The sequence below is a fragment of the Akebia trifoliata genome, chromosome 3 (genome assembly GCF_017979445.1).
Source record: "Akebia trifoliata isolate Shusen 1 chromosome 3, ASM1797944v1, whole genome shotgun sequence".
Taxonomy (NCBI): Eukaryota; Viridiplantae; Streptophyta; class Magnoliopsida; order Ranunculales; family Lardizabalaceae; genus Akebia; species Akebia trifoliata.
This window is the reverse complement of record NC_141377.1, coordinates 30,211,220-30,228,837: the sequence shown is the minus strand read 5'-3', so window position 1 is coordinate 30,228,837 and position 17,618 is coordinate 30,211,220. Positions and strand designations below refer to the sequence as shown.

At 33.2% G+C, this 17,618-nt stretch overlaps 1 protein-coding gene across 1 annotated transcript; it reads left to right on the top strand.

The window, feature by feature from the left end:
• The first annotated feature begins 1,612 nt into the window (after nt 1-1,612).
• On the top strand, nt 1,613-2,803 carry LOC147406327 (putative calcium-binding protein CML25). Its single transcript, XM_086434278.1, has one exon. The coding sequence runs from the start codon at nt 1,881-1,883 to the stop codon at nt 2,487-2,489; it is 609 nt and encodes a 202-aa protein (XP_086290404.1). The 5' UTR covers nt 1,613-1,880; the 3' UTR covers nt 2,490-2,803.
• Nucleotides 2,804-17,618: the final 14,815 nt, after the last annotated feature.

The following is a 17,618-nucleotide window of genomic DNA, read 5'->3' as shown; positions in this document are numbered from 1 at the left end:
CTTTTCATGGTTTCTCCGCCCCCTTAAAGCTGGAGCGCTTTTTTTTGAAACTTTCACGACCTTTCATATTTAAAGGTTATTTTTTAGGTTTAAGGTCGTTGGACGACTTTGTTTCCAACTAAAGAAAGAGTATGCGTGGCATTATTTAATTCTTCGTTGGATTCTCTCGTGTCAAACCCCATCCAACAAAATAATTGTTTTATTTTTTTTAAATTAGTAAACGCCGGAAAGGGAAATTTAATAAAGAATCGCTCTATTTTCTTCATAATTAATATCTTTTACTTTTCGTCTTTATTGAGATTTGTGCTGTGAAATTTCGAGGAAAAGTCTAGAGTTTTGATTTTAAGATGATCTGTACTGTAGCTGACAGCAACATTGCCTATGGAAAAAGGTCATATTCGAAGCTTCCTGGTTATTTCGTCGCACCGAAGGACCGTTAGCGAGTTAATTTTCACTATCTCCTAGACCACAAGATTTTGATGTTCCAAATACCACGTGGCATACCTCACGTCCTCCGAGTGATTTAGAAAAGCTCCTCCCTCAACATTAGAGATACCCTTTTCTTTTTTTTTTTTTTTAATTTGGAAAAACCCCTTAACAAAGGTCTTCTCTGAAAGAGTAATCTAAATGACTTAAATGCCTTCATCTTCAACTCTAACCCAAAAACCTGCCATTTTCTCCCAAACAATCAAGTTCTTATAATCTTTAATCCACCGCTTTCAATGTCTAATAGAAAACTTTTGATTTTTATACCCAAAAAATTTATTTAACTTTTTAAGTTTTGGAAGTTGAAGGAAAGAAAACGTAAAGTTCAAGACTTAGCATAAATTTTTTCTTACGTTATTCCATATTAGTTTTTCTTGATTTTTTTCGTTCAAAAATATAATAAACCTTATTGGAAAGTTGAAGAGATTGGTTTTGGTGAACAAATTAAAAGATTTTTAGTAACAACTTGAGGAATATGCCATGTAAGTCATTTATATTATTCTCACAGAGACTACTGAGAACTAGGGGTATGTCATCATTTTTTTTATTTTTGAAAATATAAGAGATCGCTCAAAAATTCACCAAAACATAGAGGGGTGTGTCTATATCACCCCATATTTAATTATTTTCCTTAGTTTACCTCAGTCAAATACTATATCAACAATCTAAAAAAATAAGAAGTATTTAAAATATTCATCCAAAATTTAATTATTTTCCTTAATTGACCCCAGACCTACTATGGTAAGAAAAATGTTGGAATGACACAGGGTATTTATTGCGATTCTCTCAAGTCTGACATGGGATGTGCACATAACTATAGATGTGTTTCCTCACGATACGAGTAAAAACCATCTATGGTTATGTATGCATCTCCACGTCAAAATTGTGAGAATCATAGTAAATCCTGTGTCAACCAGCACGACTCTTATGGTAAATTAGATTGTTCAATATGATATCATAAATCTAAAAACATAAAGAGTACCTCAAATATTCACCCAAATTTTAATTATTTTCCTTAATTGACTCCAGACCTATTATGGTAAATTATGCAATCTAACGGCTATAAATCACTCAACAGTTTGATTTGCTGTACGTAAGCTCCAATAAAACCTGAGAATAGTTGAGCTCATGACTTTGTCTAGGCCAAGAAATTCTCTCTCTCCCCTAACATACATACACGATTGCTAATTTTAGCTAACTGTCCTCCAAATTTGGCGATTTCTATTAACCCTAGCACGTCTCACACAGCTAATTCTAGCGGATCTTCAGGCGGAAAAACATATTCGGAGAATTTTTGTTCTAACTGACTTTTTATTCTTTCCCAATCTTCAGACTTTTTGTTCATCTAAATCTCTCTATATCGTTAAATTTCGAAAAACCCAAATCTCCAAAACATGGGCATTCGATCTTTTCTCGCTAGGAGAAAAAAACCCAAATCTTCTTCACCAATCGAGAGTTCAAAAGAAATCCCATTTCGATCGTTATCGATTTCTTCAGATTCAGATTCGAAAACTCAGATCGAAGATCTCGAACATGTGTTTAAGAGATTCGATGTTAATGGAGATGGAAAGATTTCATGGTCAGAGCTTGGATTAATAATGGGAAATTTAGGTTACAAAGCAACAGAGGAGGAATTACAGAAGATGATGAAGATTGTTGATTCAGATGGAGATGGGTTCATCGATTTGAACGAATTCATCGAGTTGAACACGAATGGAGTTGACTCAGTGAAGGAATTGGAGGATTTGAGGAACGCGTTCTTGGTTTACGATTTGGATCGGAACGGGTCGATTTCTCCAGAAGAATTGCAGAAGGTTTTGAGAAATTTGGGGGATGATAGTTCGATTGAAGATTGTAAGAAGATGATCAGTGGTGTTGATTGTGATGGTGATGGATCGATTAATTTTGAAGAATTTAAGATCATGATGATGGGTTCTGGTTTTTCTCAATCAACGGCTATGATTTCACCAACAAGGAATGAAGAACCACAACAACAAGAGTGACTGATTGATGGATGGATCCCAATTGATTTTAAGACAAAGTTCTGTTTGGTTTTAGGGTTTATTGGGGGAATCTCTTAGTGATCTGCAATTTGTATATAAATGCTGTTAGGTTTTCTTTCTTTGCTTTAAGTGACATCGAGGGTTCTTTTGACTACAAAATTAACGGTAGTTATTTGGTTGATCGCTCTCTCTATGAACTTCTATTGTCACACCAATTTTTACTTATAGAACATCAAATCAGACTTTATCTTAATTGTTTTTTGATTTCAAATGTATAAGTTGGTGTGGTAATAGAATCTTTCTCCTTTTATTAATGGATTGTGTTTTTGGTTTTTTTTAATAATTAATAATAATGTTTTTTTCTTTTTTTTTTGTGCGAGTTTATCTGGCTTAGGATGGTTTTAGTTTGTGAAAAATATGTTGTATCTTCACGATTCCTATAAATTTAGGAACAATTTGGGTTCATTGAATTCCACAACATAATATGAACCATTGGTTTGTAATTGTTCTAGTAGTGGTAACACAGATTTCTACCAACCACAAATAACAAAGAAACTAATGGATTTGTATTGGAGGCGATATAAACCAAATTTAACGTATTTCAGTATGATAACCTTCAAATAATTCTACTTTTATTTATGTTAATTTTTCATAATTGAAATAGAATCCAATCCAAGTTGAAACCCTAAATAATGTAAATAAAGTCAAATATTTAGGAAGGATTGGTTTGTTAATAAGTTGAAATTTGGAATTTCTAATTTAGGGGAAAAAAAAAGTTTGATTGTTTGGATGATGTGACGATTGAGGAATATGTTGTCTATAAAATTAGAGTTGGATGGTTAAGAGGTGTAACAACAAGCAAGTCGTTAGGGATATTTATTTAGAGAGATTAATTTAAAGAGATCTATTGTCACCTCAACTTTTGCTAACGCGACCCCAATTCATACGTAAATTATGAAAGAATTAGTACATATCTTGGGATGGTATTAGTAAGAGTTGGTGTTGCAATAGTAGTTCTCTTGAATATAGATATTATTATTGATTGATTTTGTTGAATAATTGAAGGTTGGAGTTTTTCCAATAGTTTCTACATTGGATTTGGAGTTTTTGGATGGAAAAGTCAAATCATTTTCGCCCTTATTTAGGGGATGTCCCCCCTATTGTCGATTGTGTCTATTCTTTTGTCTGATGTTATGTAATAGACGACAAACCACCCTCTCGTTTTTGTACTATTGTTCCGGACTTTCTCTTTAGCTAGTTTTAGTTTTACTTAGACTTACTAATTTACATTTGTAAGACTAACTATAACTATGCTTAATGAAATTGCTTAGGCTATAAAAAAAATACTTATTCTTTGATGGTTTATATGCACTTTATATTTGACCTATTGGTCCTACCACTTACAACACATTTATCCTCCCAATTGGCCACACCCTAGCTTCCATTAGGCATAACTTTATGATAGGACATCAAAAGTTCTATTATAATACCTATTTGAGACATGATTTTAAAACTCATTTTGACTTCTCGTGTCGTCCATGAGCATGACTGAGTTGTCTCGAACAAATTTTTTTAAAATGCCTTAAAATTAGAACAAACCATGTTTTTGAAACGGCTTGTCATCTCGTTTTGTTGGTGGATGATATTGAGACAACTCGGATGAGATTTAAAATTATGATTTGAAAAGCAAATGATAGGACAAGGGTGGATTTACAGTTGCCACCATAAAAAATTTCAAAGTCTAGAAATTTTTTTGATTTATTACACAAATAGCAGTTGCAGATTAAAAAAATCTACTCCTACTACCCTACAAAAATTTTTCACTCTTAATTGTACTCAGGTGGGCAAAATCCTAGCTCCACCCTTTGATAGGATCATATACATAGGGCTTGCAATGGGTTAGATAATACCCGTCTACTCGACTCATCCGACCCGAATAAATCAGATATGAGCATATTTTTCTAGCCGATTAAGAATTCAGCTAATATTACCCAATATCCATTTACCCAAAAGTTTTTGTTGGACCAGATATGAATATACATCATATCCTATCCGATTACCCGGCAACAAAAGTGTAATTTCATATTCTATATGTAAATAATTAGTTTTTATTATATAATTTTTGTTCTTAAATTTTTAAAAAAAAAAATGAGGGGGTAAAAATTTGGGTGACCCAAGAATTAGTTAAGAAATCAGGTATGGTTATTTACCTAAAATTTGGGTGAAATTTTGGATTTAGGTATTATCCTAAAATTTGAATTATAAATCAGGTATGAGTGTGTATGTTTCAATTCGGATATGGATTTGGTAGAAATCTTACCCCATCGGTTGCCAATCCTACATATACATGAAACTCATCTATAATATCATTTTGGGAAAATTTTAGTCTTTGAAACTTATTACTTCTAATATTTTTTCATTTTTTTCATCATTTTTAACGTCTTATGAGTTGAAATCGACTTTCAATCTATGTTTTATGTTATTTTATGCATTGGGTAGATTTCTTAATCTTTTACTATTTTTTGGACAGTTTACCATGTTGGATAAAAAAAAAAAAAGGAGTTGTTTAAATTATTATTCAGATTATCAACTGAAATTTAATTCTTTTACGGAAATTCATTTTATTTTTGTGTGTTGCGGATTCAAGGTTTAACTTTTATCATGAAGTTATCCTTGGGGCACTTTAATTGTTAGTTACAACAGCCAAACTGATTTTGGTGTGTAGGTACCAAGAGGTGGGTATGAGTTCATGTATCAGTGAGACAAGCACGTGAGCCACAATGATTTTGTTGGAGCGACTCCACACAATTTGTGTGACAGGTTGTAAATGTCAATAGTTTCATGAAGGGACTCTCAGTCGGGAGTACCATAATTTAAAAATAGAGTTTATATTGCCACACCAACTTTTACTTATATAAGAATGGTGGTGTTGTTAGCGAAAGTTGGTGTGACAATAGAATCTCTCTTGAAAAATATAAGAAATTGAACAATATTATGATTGGAAATGACAATGAGCTCCGAGAAAATTTGATGACATGGATGTTAGATACAAATTATTTTAGAATTGCTATTGACACTCCAGCTTTTACTAATTACACATTATGTGAAAATTGAAAATTTTGACAAGAAAATTCGACAGGCTAAATCCCACAAATTTTAGAAAGCAAATTTTGACGGCCTATGGCCGTTGAAATTTTTGATGATCCCCAATTCGACGGCTTAGAGCCACCAAATTTCTCCCATCCCCCATTAATTTAATGTTTTCGGACTGTCAAAAAAAAAGTTTATAATGAAAATTTTGACGCTTTGGTCCGTCAAATTTTATGGAATTCGACGACCTTGGGCCCTCAAATATAGGTTTTTTTCACGTTGTGACACCCAGTTAAAAATAAAGAAAATAAGTCAATGATTGAGAATGAGCAAAAGTTGAGGTGTCAATAGAAGTTATCTCATTTTTTTTTTCGTTAGATTTATATTTTTTGGATTTAAGATTTTATATGGGCTGAATCATAATTATAAATAACTATTGAAATTGTTTGAACGAATATTATAATGTTCTGTAATATTGAGATAATAATTTGAGCCAAACCTTTGTAATGTTTTGGATGATGTGTTTTAATCTTTAATTGGGGTATTGTAGACACCCCAATTTGTACGAATCCGTTAGGAAAATCCAAATTTCCTCGAATTGATTCTGAGTTAGACTTAAACCTCTCAATGGACCCACATTGCCACTTGGCATCATTATTCATGCATGCATACATACTTATTACATCTCATATCATTGCATGCCCATACCTTGTCCCTAATCCACTTTAAACCTATGTCCATCACCCATATCCTAACCCAAATCCATATCCCAAACCCAAAACCAAGTCCATCCTAAGCCCAAACCCAAGTCCATGTCCTAACCCAAACCCAAGTCCATATCCTAACCCAAATCCAAGCCTAACACTAAGCCCACTCCAAGTCCATTCTCTCACCTCTTCATATGATGACACATGTTGATACCTCATAAGCCACAAAAACCCAATGTATCATATAATTGGAGGGTCAACTTCCTTTTTGTAAAAACTCAAGAATACCCTTCTCAAAAGGTCTAGGCAAACCAAAAAGGTTATTTGGTTTTTAATAATAATCTATAAAGGTGAGAGAACTTCCCATTATGCCCTCAAAAGGTGGGAATTTTCAAGTACATACATGGAGTTCTCCTATTGGTCAATTTCAAAATTATACTTCCACCCTTGCTTTATTTGTTATTTACAAATGAACCAAGATTTACTTTTCACCTTCCACTTCACCTTTATACATGTCATTCTCCTATTCACCCTCTCAAAAGTACTTTTGTTCTTCCATTGGCCCATTTCAAAATTATACTTCCACCCTTGTTTTATTTGTTATTTACAAATGAACCAAGATCTACTTTTTACCTACCATTCCACCTATACACATATTACTCCCTTATTCACCCTCCCAAAAGTATTTTTGTTCTCTCACTTCTATTTACAAAAAAATCAAGGATTAAAGAATGCTTTTAGGGTTTCCTCACAAATGTCATCTTTGCCCTCATACAAATGAAAAATTCAAAAAGAAATAACCTAAACCCCATGTCCATTTTCTTTATTTTTAGGGTTGGACCACTTTATCCCCAAAAGTCCTCCAAAAACTCTATAAATACCCTCATTTTCTAAGAACAATTCATGCTCTCAAGCCCCTATCTCTCAACCTAAAACTCTACAAAAATTCCTACTCATTCTCTCATATTCTAAACTTCAACCCAACCTTCAACCATCTCACTTAACTCTCAAGTTTACTTTTCAAGGTTCAAGTTCATCAAGGGACAAGGTGGAGTTTAACATGTAGTCTATCTATTTCAAAGCTTGCATCTTCTTCTTCTAACCCTCTACTTTATTTTCTTTTTAGAAAGTCTTAGATTGTAATGCATACCCTCTCCCATCCTCGGTAGATTGGATTAAGGTTCGATCGAAAGGATGGGGGTTGAAGCCATTTTCACCTAAATCTCATGCATCATATTGTACACAATGCACACACTCACTTATGCATGACAATGATGAAGAAATGTGTCACCCTCTTGATGGGGTGAAACACTAAGTTTTTAACCATGCATACATGCATCAAGGTTGTGACCTCAAGGGAACTCCATCATGGGGTCTCTCTAAAAGTTCAAACCTACATTCATATGCCCAAATGCAATGTGATTACATGGGTCATTCTCTTCCATAGAATGCCCTTAATGTCACTTTGAAATCAAAACCCTTTTGAAAATGGGACATTTCACTTTAATGCACACACCACCCTTGTCATACATTCTCATGCATTTTTAATATTTGTTTTCTCAAGTTTTTACAAAATAAAATGGCCAAACAAGGTAACCACCTTTGGTGGAGAGGATGGGATGCCTAACACCTTCCCCATCCTCTAACCGGACCTCCTTACCTAGATCTTAGGTAGACCTTGCCCTTTCCAACAAATGAGAGTCACTACAATTCCATGAAAAAAATGATTTTCAAAAAATTAATTCGGGTGCCCATTCACACCCATTTCCAAAAGAGAATGGTGGTGACTCCAAACAATGTAGCATTGAGGTTCATGGCGAACATTTCATGTCTATAGGTATGATAAATGATTTAAGAAATTGAGGTGTAATAAGTAAAAGTTTATAACCCTTTCGATGTTGACAGAATAATCCAAGAAAACACATTTGATTGCTCTAGGTTCTTGTTTGTCAAAGTCTTGACCAAAAGGAGGATGAGAAAATAGTTGCGTGTTAGGAAGAAAAATTAAATAGGGAGACTAACCAACATGAACATAAAATGAAATTCTATTAATGAGATGACAGGCGGCTTGAACAACATCACTCCAATAAATTTTAGGGGTATGCATATGAACAACATGCAACCTCAAGAAGGTGAAGACTTTCACATTTATCCCCCCATTTTATCGGGGAACATGGAGTTTGATGTTTCATTCCATGATCAATAATAAATTCGTTTAAAGGTCGAGAGAAATATTTCTTTCCATCAACAGATTGCAAAATGCAAATAAAAGCACCAAATTGAGTTTTGATTTTCATAAAAAATGATTTAAATATGGAAAATAATTTTGATCATTCTTTCATAAATAAATTCATTCTAGAATAATCACCGATAAAAATAACAGAATATTTAAAACTTAAATATAAATTTATACAAATTAGACCCCAAATATTAGAATGGACTAACCAAAACACATTACTAACACAAGTATTGACTTGAGATTGAAAGACTCTCTGTGATGTTTACAAAGTTTGTAAGACATTGATTATTTGGGTTAGGCTCTCATGTTCGTTTTGACACTATTAAGCCATACGTCAAGTTATGTCATTTCATCAATGTTCCTATCGAGATGAGCCATCTGAGTTTCCATAATGTTAAGGCAATCCTCGCCTTATTTCGATGTTTGTGGTTTATTTGTATACCAAACTTCCTTATATAGTCCATGTAAAAATTATAAGAGATAAAGTTTGTTCTGATATCAATTGTTGAAGATATAATTTTTTTTTTTTTAAATCTTTTTCTTCAGATTACATGATTCGATGAGATTTTGCCTAGCACTTATTTGAGGGATGTTTTCTTGTTCTTTCTCTTTCACTTTGGATGTGGGTTGTAGTCTGCATCCCGAGTTTCTTTTTGTTTTATGGATGTGTGTGGCTCGAGTTTCGTTGGCTCACGAAAAAAATGACTCTAGCAAAAACATATGATCTGGTCGTGAAACGTAAAATCCAACAATTGAGATTTAACCTTAAGATGAATATCAAGGGAATATGTATCAGAAAGATATGTATTAGAAAATCCAATTCCCAAATTGAATTAGTGAGTTGGCTCAAACAAGTTGTGTTGGTTTTATTCAATGGAGTTGATGTTGGTTTTCTTATCAATCCAACTAGTTTATAACATTAGTAAACTATAAACATTCATAAGTATACACATTGGCAGAAAAAGTGATTTCCACCAGTCAAAAATAAAGAAATTGCTTCTCACCACGCTTTTGAATTTAAAATTGTGGCGATGTTTTTACATACCCCTGCCATGTTTGGAGAATATTTCACTACAAAATTTTAGATTTTTAGCGGGGGTCAAAAACCATTGCAAATATCAAAAATACCGCTGCTATTATCAATAGCGACGGCTAAGGGAAACACCACTATTCATGGTGTAGACACCCCAATTTGAGTGGGCTTCACTTGAAAGGGTCCAAAAATACCGATTTTTCAATAAAATTTTTCCAACGGGCCTCAAAGGCTCGAATCAATGAAATACGACATTTTGATCGATTTGGAGGATCCTAAGACCTCCTAAGGGCTTAGTAGGCCCACCCAAAAAGATTTGGTATACCCCCACCTTCATCGCTCCGCCCCCGAAATCAAAGATACAAGATTTCTAATAAGGCTTGTTAACGGGCCTAAAAAGCCCAATTCGTCAACACGTGACACTTTCATCGATTTAAGATCCCTAAAACCCCCTAAAGTTTTAAGGGATCCACCAAATGAGACTTGAGACCCCCCATCTTCCAACCTTCACCACTCTGCTCCCGAAACTAAAATACCAAATTCTCAATAAAATTCACCAACGAGCCTTTATGTCCTAATTCGGTGAAACATGACATTTTGATTGATCCGATGATTCCCAAAATCCCTAAAAAGATAAATAAATGTAAAATGAGACTTGGGATACCCACCATCTTCCATAACCCTCATCGCTTTATCCCCGAATCCGAAAAAAACCCTAAGCCCACCTAAGGCCCACAAACCTTCAACCCTCCAAAATTAATTTCTCACCTTATCCCCTAACCTAAACCCAATCCCACACCACCTAAAACTTAAAACATACCCACCCTAAAAAATCTAATCCAAAACAAACCCTACCTAATCCAAAATAACCTACTACCTTCCCAAAACCCATGCCCAATACACTAAAGCCCATAAACCATTATCCATATCCAATCCACCTCCATACCCATAACCCTAACCCACTAACCATTATCCACATCAAACAATCACCATTTTCATCATAAAAAATGACACATGTCATCACCCCATCTCACCTCCCTCATCCAACTACCTACCCCCATCACCTTTCTCTGACCATCTATCTACCCACATCACTTATTTCCAAAAATCACCTCTATCCATACCCTTTCCTAACCTACCATTTTCTAGCACAACCAATCACTCATATCTCCTACATTCTAACCCATCATCTTTCATTAAACACTCCACCAACTCACATCACAACCTACACCTCCCCTTATCATTTCTTACAAATCCATTTCTACAAACAAAACCCATACCCCTCATCTCCAATCAATTCATCTAAACACCTCATCTCTCCTTCTCTTTGCCACATGTCATCATCCCCTCAATCCTCCCAATAGCTCAAACACCTAATCCCTTATACAACCCATTCTCCTAATCTAAACACCTTATCTTTTCAACCAACCTAACACGTAATCCAACACCTAACTCCTTACACTCATATTCTCTCCATCTCACATCACTCATCTTATCTTATCAAACACTTTACCCAAATGGATTAGGTAAGATTCAAATCATTTGGATCAAAACACTATCCATTTACCTTTATTACACGACTACCCCCTTTTCATTCTAAATTTCATACCCTCCACCTTCAAAATCTATGTCATTCTCTACTCTCCCAACAATTTACCCCACTATATCTCTAAAGTAACCCCTAAACATCTATAAATACCCCCTCCTCTTCCTAAAAATGGTGACCAATTCTCTCCTACCAAGTCTGATACAAAAAAAAATCTTCTCTAAACTATCTTTTACTACTTTCATACTCTCATATACTTTAAATTTTTTAACATTATCATAAGTTACTAAAGACTCAACTCAAGAAGACATAGAAGAAGAAGAAGGAAGAAAAGAAAAGCAACTTTGAAGCTTCAAGGTGAGTCAAAGGATCAATATCCCCCTATCTCTTTTTACCTTTTCCTTATCCCTATCATATAATCCCCCTCATCTCTTTATTTCATGTTTAGAAGGACTTAGGATGTAATGCTTCCCCTCCCCTATCTCTGTTTGATTGAAAGTATAGCGGTTGTAATCTCTTTCAAAAATAAAAATCAATTTTAATCCTAAAACTATTTTGAGGTAATTGGAATACGGACCTCAATTTATGAAAATGGATCTATGACCGTAGCCAACATTTTTTAAATATTGATTATGTCTAAGGCTAATGCCTTTTGGGATTATATCTTTCGATGAGATGACCCTTACAAGCTAAAGCCAAAAGCAAATCCTTACTTAGGGAACAAGCCCCCCGACATATGGCATTTTATTTTGTTTGCAATTTTATTAAAAAATGACCGAGTTGTGTTGAGGCTATGCCACTTAGAGGGGACAAAAAGGTGCTTAACACCTTCCATTTTCTTCAATCGAACCACTTACCCTGATCTCAAGGTTTGATTAGTGTTTTATCCAAACGAGAGTCACTAAACGTCAAAAATGGTATTATTTTAAAAATGTACATTTCGGGTGACCATTCACACCCAATTACAATATGAATAGTGGAGACTCCAAACCTTAGTAGAGATGTGGTACTTGTAATCGAGAATTACATATGTACACATGGTGTACCTAAAATCAATATGGACCCCAATAATGGTAGTCAAACACTGTCGCTAATTGATTTTTGTTACTACAGTTATAAATACAATTTAAGGCTGATAGTAACGGTTATGGCTACTAGTAATTATCTATATATAATTTCTTCTATTTTAAAATTATTGATAATTAAATACCTACTTTTATATAACCTATTAATTAAACAGAATTACTTAATAAACAACGAATGATAACAACAAAATATGAATAACATACCTATTCCATGTCTTACATAACAAAATAGTTAAAAGACAAATATAATAAAATAGTAAGTCAATTGAGTGAAGAGTCAAGTCTTATAAATCCATATCTATCACTCAAAAAATAAAAACTATCTATCATGGTTGTTATTATGGGCACTAATCACTGTTGGGATGATTGTGTTATTCATCAACCTACAATTTGTATACATTAATCAAATTATTCATACAAATCACTATTTATTTATTAACAAAATATTTTAAAATACAACATATTTAATTATCAGTGAGAATTTACTTTTTCCATTAAGGTAATGATCAATTCCTTGAGTCCTTCCACCTCAGCATCCCTCACAATCTGTTGTTGCTCCAAAGACTCCAATTTCTCCTTCAACGTATGTATCTCAACAGAGTCGTTAGAGGAATTTTTTAAAGATGTTGCAAATAATTTGCTGGGAGTCAGGCCCAGGTTGACACCATGAACACGATCATATCTATCAGGACCCAAGATCTAAGAGAATATATCATTTCAACATGTAATATCTTAAGAGATTTTCGATAATTTACTCAAAAGTTCCTTTATCTTGTTTTGCAAAATATTAAAAAAAATACTTTAAAATTCAAATAGTACCATAAAATAAAATAAAAACATGTTGTTGGATTACAAACAAGCACAAATACAAATTTCCAAGTGATCCCAAATACAATAACCAAATCTTGATTATGTGTCCTCCAAATGGTATAGTACATCAGGTAAATCTTTCTATACATGAAGCAACAAAAATAAATAACAGGTTAGCTCTCATTTTAACCATATCTACAATCTTATAAATCAATGTTCAAGTAAAACGTTTGTATGACACATTTCATTAATCGTTCAAGCGTATTATTTCTAGCCAACTTGTTGATATTGCCGAAAAACCTTTGGAGGAGAATGTTGAAGCTCATTTAAAGGATGATGAAAAGCAACTTGAGACCACATAAAAGAGAAAGGAACCCACCAACTTTATTGTTAAATCAGCGTTAGTTGACATTTTTTCAAGCATTCAAATAAAGTTTGTGAAAAGAAAAAAATCGTTGAGAAAGATGAAGAAATTAATGTTGCCTCTTCAGAAGCAAAAGATGAACATAGTTAGGCGAGCGATCAAATGAAGAGTATAATCCAAAGGTGAATCTGAAATAGTTGCACACAAAACCTTGTATACTTCTATGTTCCATCAATCCATAAGACCATTGAGTTATTTTATGCAAGTATCATTTTGAAAGAAATATTTCCAAAGGGATTTACCAAAGCATAAAAAACTGTTGAGATGAGATTTTATGATCCTTTTTAAATCATTGTGGGGATTTTATAATGTTTAAGTTGTGGACATAATCATTATTGTTCCCTTGGCCAATCTAACATGAACATATAAAATCTTAAAAGCTATTTATATTATTCTAAAAAAAAAAAAAAAACGTCATATTGATCTGGTTATGTTTTCAAATTATAGGATTCTTATGAGTTCAATTTTAAAACAGAACAATGATGAGATTGATTAACATTTATAAGGGTAAATGGTATGGTATATCAGGTAAATCTTTCAACTTCAGAACATGAATCTAAAGGATCAGAAGAGCCGATGTACTGTTGTTGTAGATTTTTCCGTTGCTACATAGTTTCTTAAAAAGATAAAGGTGTCAATCTAATAACAAGAGGTGCAGGTATAGGAATAGCTTTGGGCTATCCCAACCAAACATTTTCTTTGTACGAATTACATGGATGCTAAAAGAAAAGGAATTTCATAAAATTCAGCAGATCATAAGTGTCTAAATCCATGTCTCTTATCATTTGAAGTGTTTTCATATCATTATTTGCAACCACAACAAATTTGTTGCAAACCAAAAAAAAATCCATTGAAAATTAACCAAAAATTCATAGAAAGATAGAGGATGAGGTGAAAATGAAGAATCATGTTTTATATTTTTCAGTCAAAATCATCAAAACCTAATGTGTCTAAGTTAAAGATTGATATAAAAAAAAAACTCAAATTTTCATAATCAAGTGGAGTAAGAAAACAAAAAACTTGTCCATCCATCATATATATAGCCTCACAAACAAAATTAGAAAAAAGTGTTTGATAAAACAAAATAAAGCAAAGAAAATTTCAAAGGCCCTTGTCACTAATCTACACAAAATTTCATCTCTAACGCTTGAAAATTACTTAGAAACAATCATCTTCAATGAAACACAAAAAGACTCATATAATAATTTCAAAAAGAAAGATTTAAGTTGAAAAATAGAATTCCACACATATTTGAAATTCTACAAATTCCAACATCTTCACTTAAAATTTAAAACCAAAATAACCCAGTTTGTAATTTTACACAAAAAAAAAAAAGATTTTAGAGAAAAAAAAGAAGGAGAAAAATGACAATAGATACCTTGGTAGGTTCATCCTTCTAATGAGCGTTGCATACTCATCGTCCATATCTGTAATTCTCAAAACTTCTAAACAAAACCCAGGATTTAAAAACAAGATTGAAAACAAACCCAGAGATTGAAAACTGATATTTTTTTAATGAAATATATGGCCACAATCGAAGATTCAAAACCTAATCAGAAAATTCAGATTACAATTATCCCAATTAAGAAACCAAGTTATATTGAAAATGAAACCCAAAATAATCAATCAAATAGAAGAATTCTAACCTGAAAATTTATTTAAAAGCCCCACCAAAAGAGAAAAAAAAACCTAAATTCTAAGAAAACAAATCTAAACATAAGTACACAGAAACTAAAATAAGAAATATCATCTAATAAAGGTAAAAAAAATGCAACTATAGATCACACACACACACCCACACACACTAGATTGAAAATGAAATCCAAAATAATTAATCAAATAGTAGAATTCAAAACTGAAAATTTATTAAAAAATCCAACCAAAAGAGAAAATATTCTAAGTTGTAAGCTAAATGGTACACAATGTAGCATAATTTAAATAAATAAAACTTTTTAGATTGGATGTAGCATAATTTAAATAAATAAAACTTTTTAGATTGGTTTCTTATAAATTTTCAAAACAATTTGATCTTTAATCACTTCAGAAAACCAAACTGAGCTAGTATCTTTAATCAAAATCTGAAAATTGATTTGGGAGTTTTAATTTTTAAATGAATAGAAAATCTAAAATTGATTTGAGCATTTTGATCTTTAAATCAATTTATAAACTGAAACAATTGAGATCGATTTGATTTCCAATCAAACCTTATTGGAAATCGCCATTTGATTTCAAATCAATTTGAAGTCTTAAATCGAGTGGAAACAATTTGATTAAATCGAATATAAGAGAGAGAGAGAGAGAAGATACCTATTAGAATGAGTATATTTCTGCCATTAATTTCGAAAACCCTACCCTAGATGGAAAGGAGAGGAGAAGATACAAAGAAAGTAGAGAAAGTGAGACAATTTGTTTCTGAAGTCTTAAACCGAGTGAAAATAGTTTGACTAAATCGAATGAGAAGATATATATATATATATATATATATATATATATATATATATAGGGGGGCGTTCAAGGGCCAACTTTTTAGCAAACTTTTTGGCAAAACATTTTTCAAAACATGGGTTAGAGGTTTTGGAATGGGCTGATTTTTGGTGAGGATGATCTCTACGGTGAGGAGATCATCCTCACCAAAAATCAGCCCATTCCAAAACTTCTAACCTATATTTACAAGCTGAAAAATCGTGGACCGTCCATTTTTTGTGTAAACTGTTTTTGATGGGGTTAGAAGTTTTGGAATGTGCTGATTTTTGGTGATGATGATCTCCTCACCATAGAGATCATCCTCACCAAAAATCAGCTCATTCCAAAACCTCTAACCCATGTTTTGAAAAATGTTTTGCCAAAAAGTTTGCTAAAAAGTTGGCCCTTGAACGCTACCCATATATATATATGGGTCCCGTTCGCCACCCTTAGTTTTACCACACACTTTAACAAACGCGTTTTGTCTTACATGGGTTAGAAGTTTCGGAATGAGCTGATTTTTGGTGAGAATGATCTCTATGGTGAGGAGATCATCCTCACCAAAAATCAGCTCATTCCAAAACTTCTAACCCCATCAAAATTGATTTACAAAAAATGGACGGTCCACGATTTTTCAACGTGTAAACATGGGGCTAAACATTTCGGAATGGGCTGATTTTTGGGGAGGATGATCTTCTAATCATAGAGATCATTCTCACCAAAAATCAACTCATTCCAAAACTTCTAACCCATGTAGGACAAAAAACGTTTGTTAAAGTGTGTGGTAAAACTTAGGGTGCTGAACATTTCCCTATATATATATATATATATATATATATATATATATATATATATATGGGTCACGTTATTACAACCCCCTTTGCGACCCCCTTTGCGACACACCTTTTTGTCTTATATGGGCAAAAATGTTTGGAATGAGCTGATTTTTGTGAGGATGATCTCTATGGTGAGGGGATCATCCTGGCAAAAAATCATCCCATTCCAAAACTTCTAACCCCATCAAAATTGATTTACAAAAATTGGACGGTCTATAATTTTTCAACAAAAATCGGACGGTCTAGAAGTTTTGGAATGGGCTGATTTTTTGCCAGGATGATCCCCTCACCATAGAGATCATCCTCACAAAAAATCAGCCCATTCCAAACATTTTTGCCCATATAAGACAAAAAGGTGTGTCGCAAAGGGGGTCGCAAAGGGGGTCGTAATAACGCAACTCTATATATATATATATATATATATATATAGAGAGAGAGAGAGAGAGAGAGAGAGAGAGAGAGAGAGAGAGAGAGAAGATATCCCTTCTAATAGATTTCCACCATTAATATCGAAAACCCTAGATAGAGAGGAGAGGAGAAGATATAGAAGAGTAGAGAGAGTTAGACGGTTTGTTTCAAATTAACTTTTTTAATTTTCACGTGAAACTTTTGTCGGATTTGTTTTGGGAACTTTCGCACGGAGAGATGATTGGATAGATAGCGAGTAGCGTTGAGTTGCTAATAACGCAAGTTCTATACTGGCACATATTTTGACAGCCACTAAAACATTGTCGTTACATTTTTGTAGTGTTTGACATATCCTTATGTTTTCAAGCTAGTGACATTCTCATTGATCTTAGTCTACTGTAAAAGACTAATAGAAAATGACTTAAATTCCGTCTTCACCTTCAAGCTAAAAACCACCAAAGATTGAATATTAGGATAGATATCAAAAT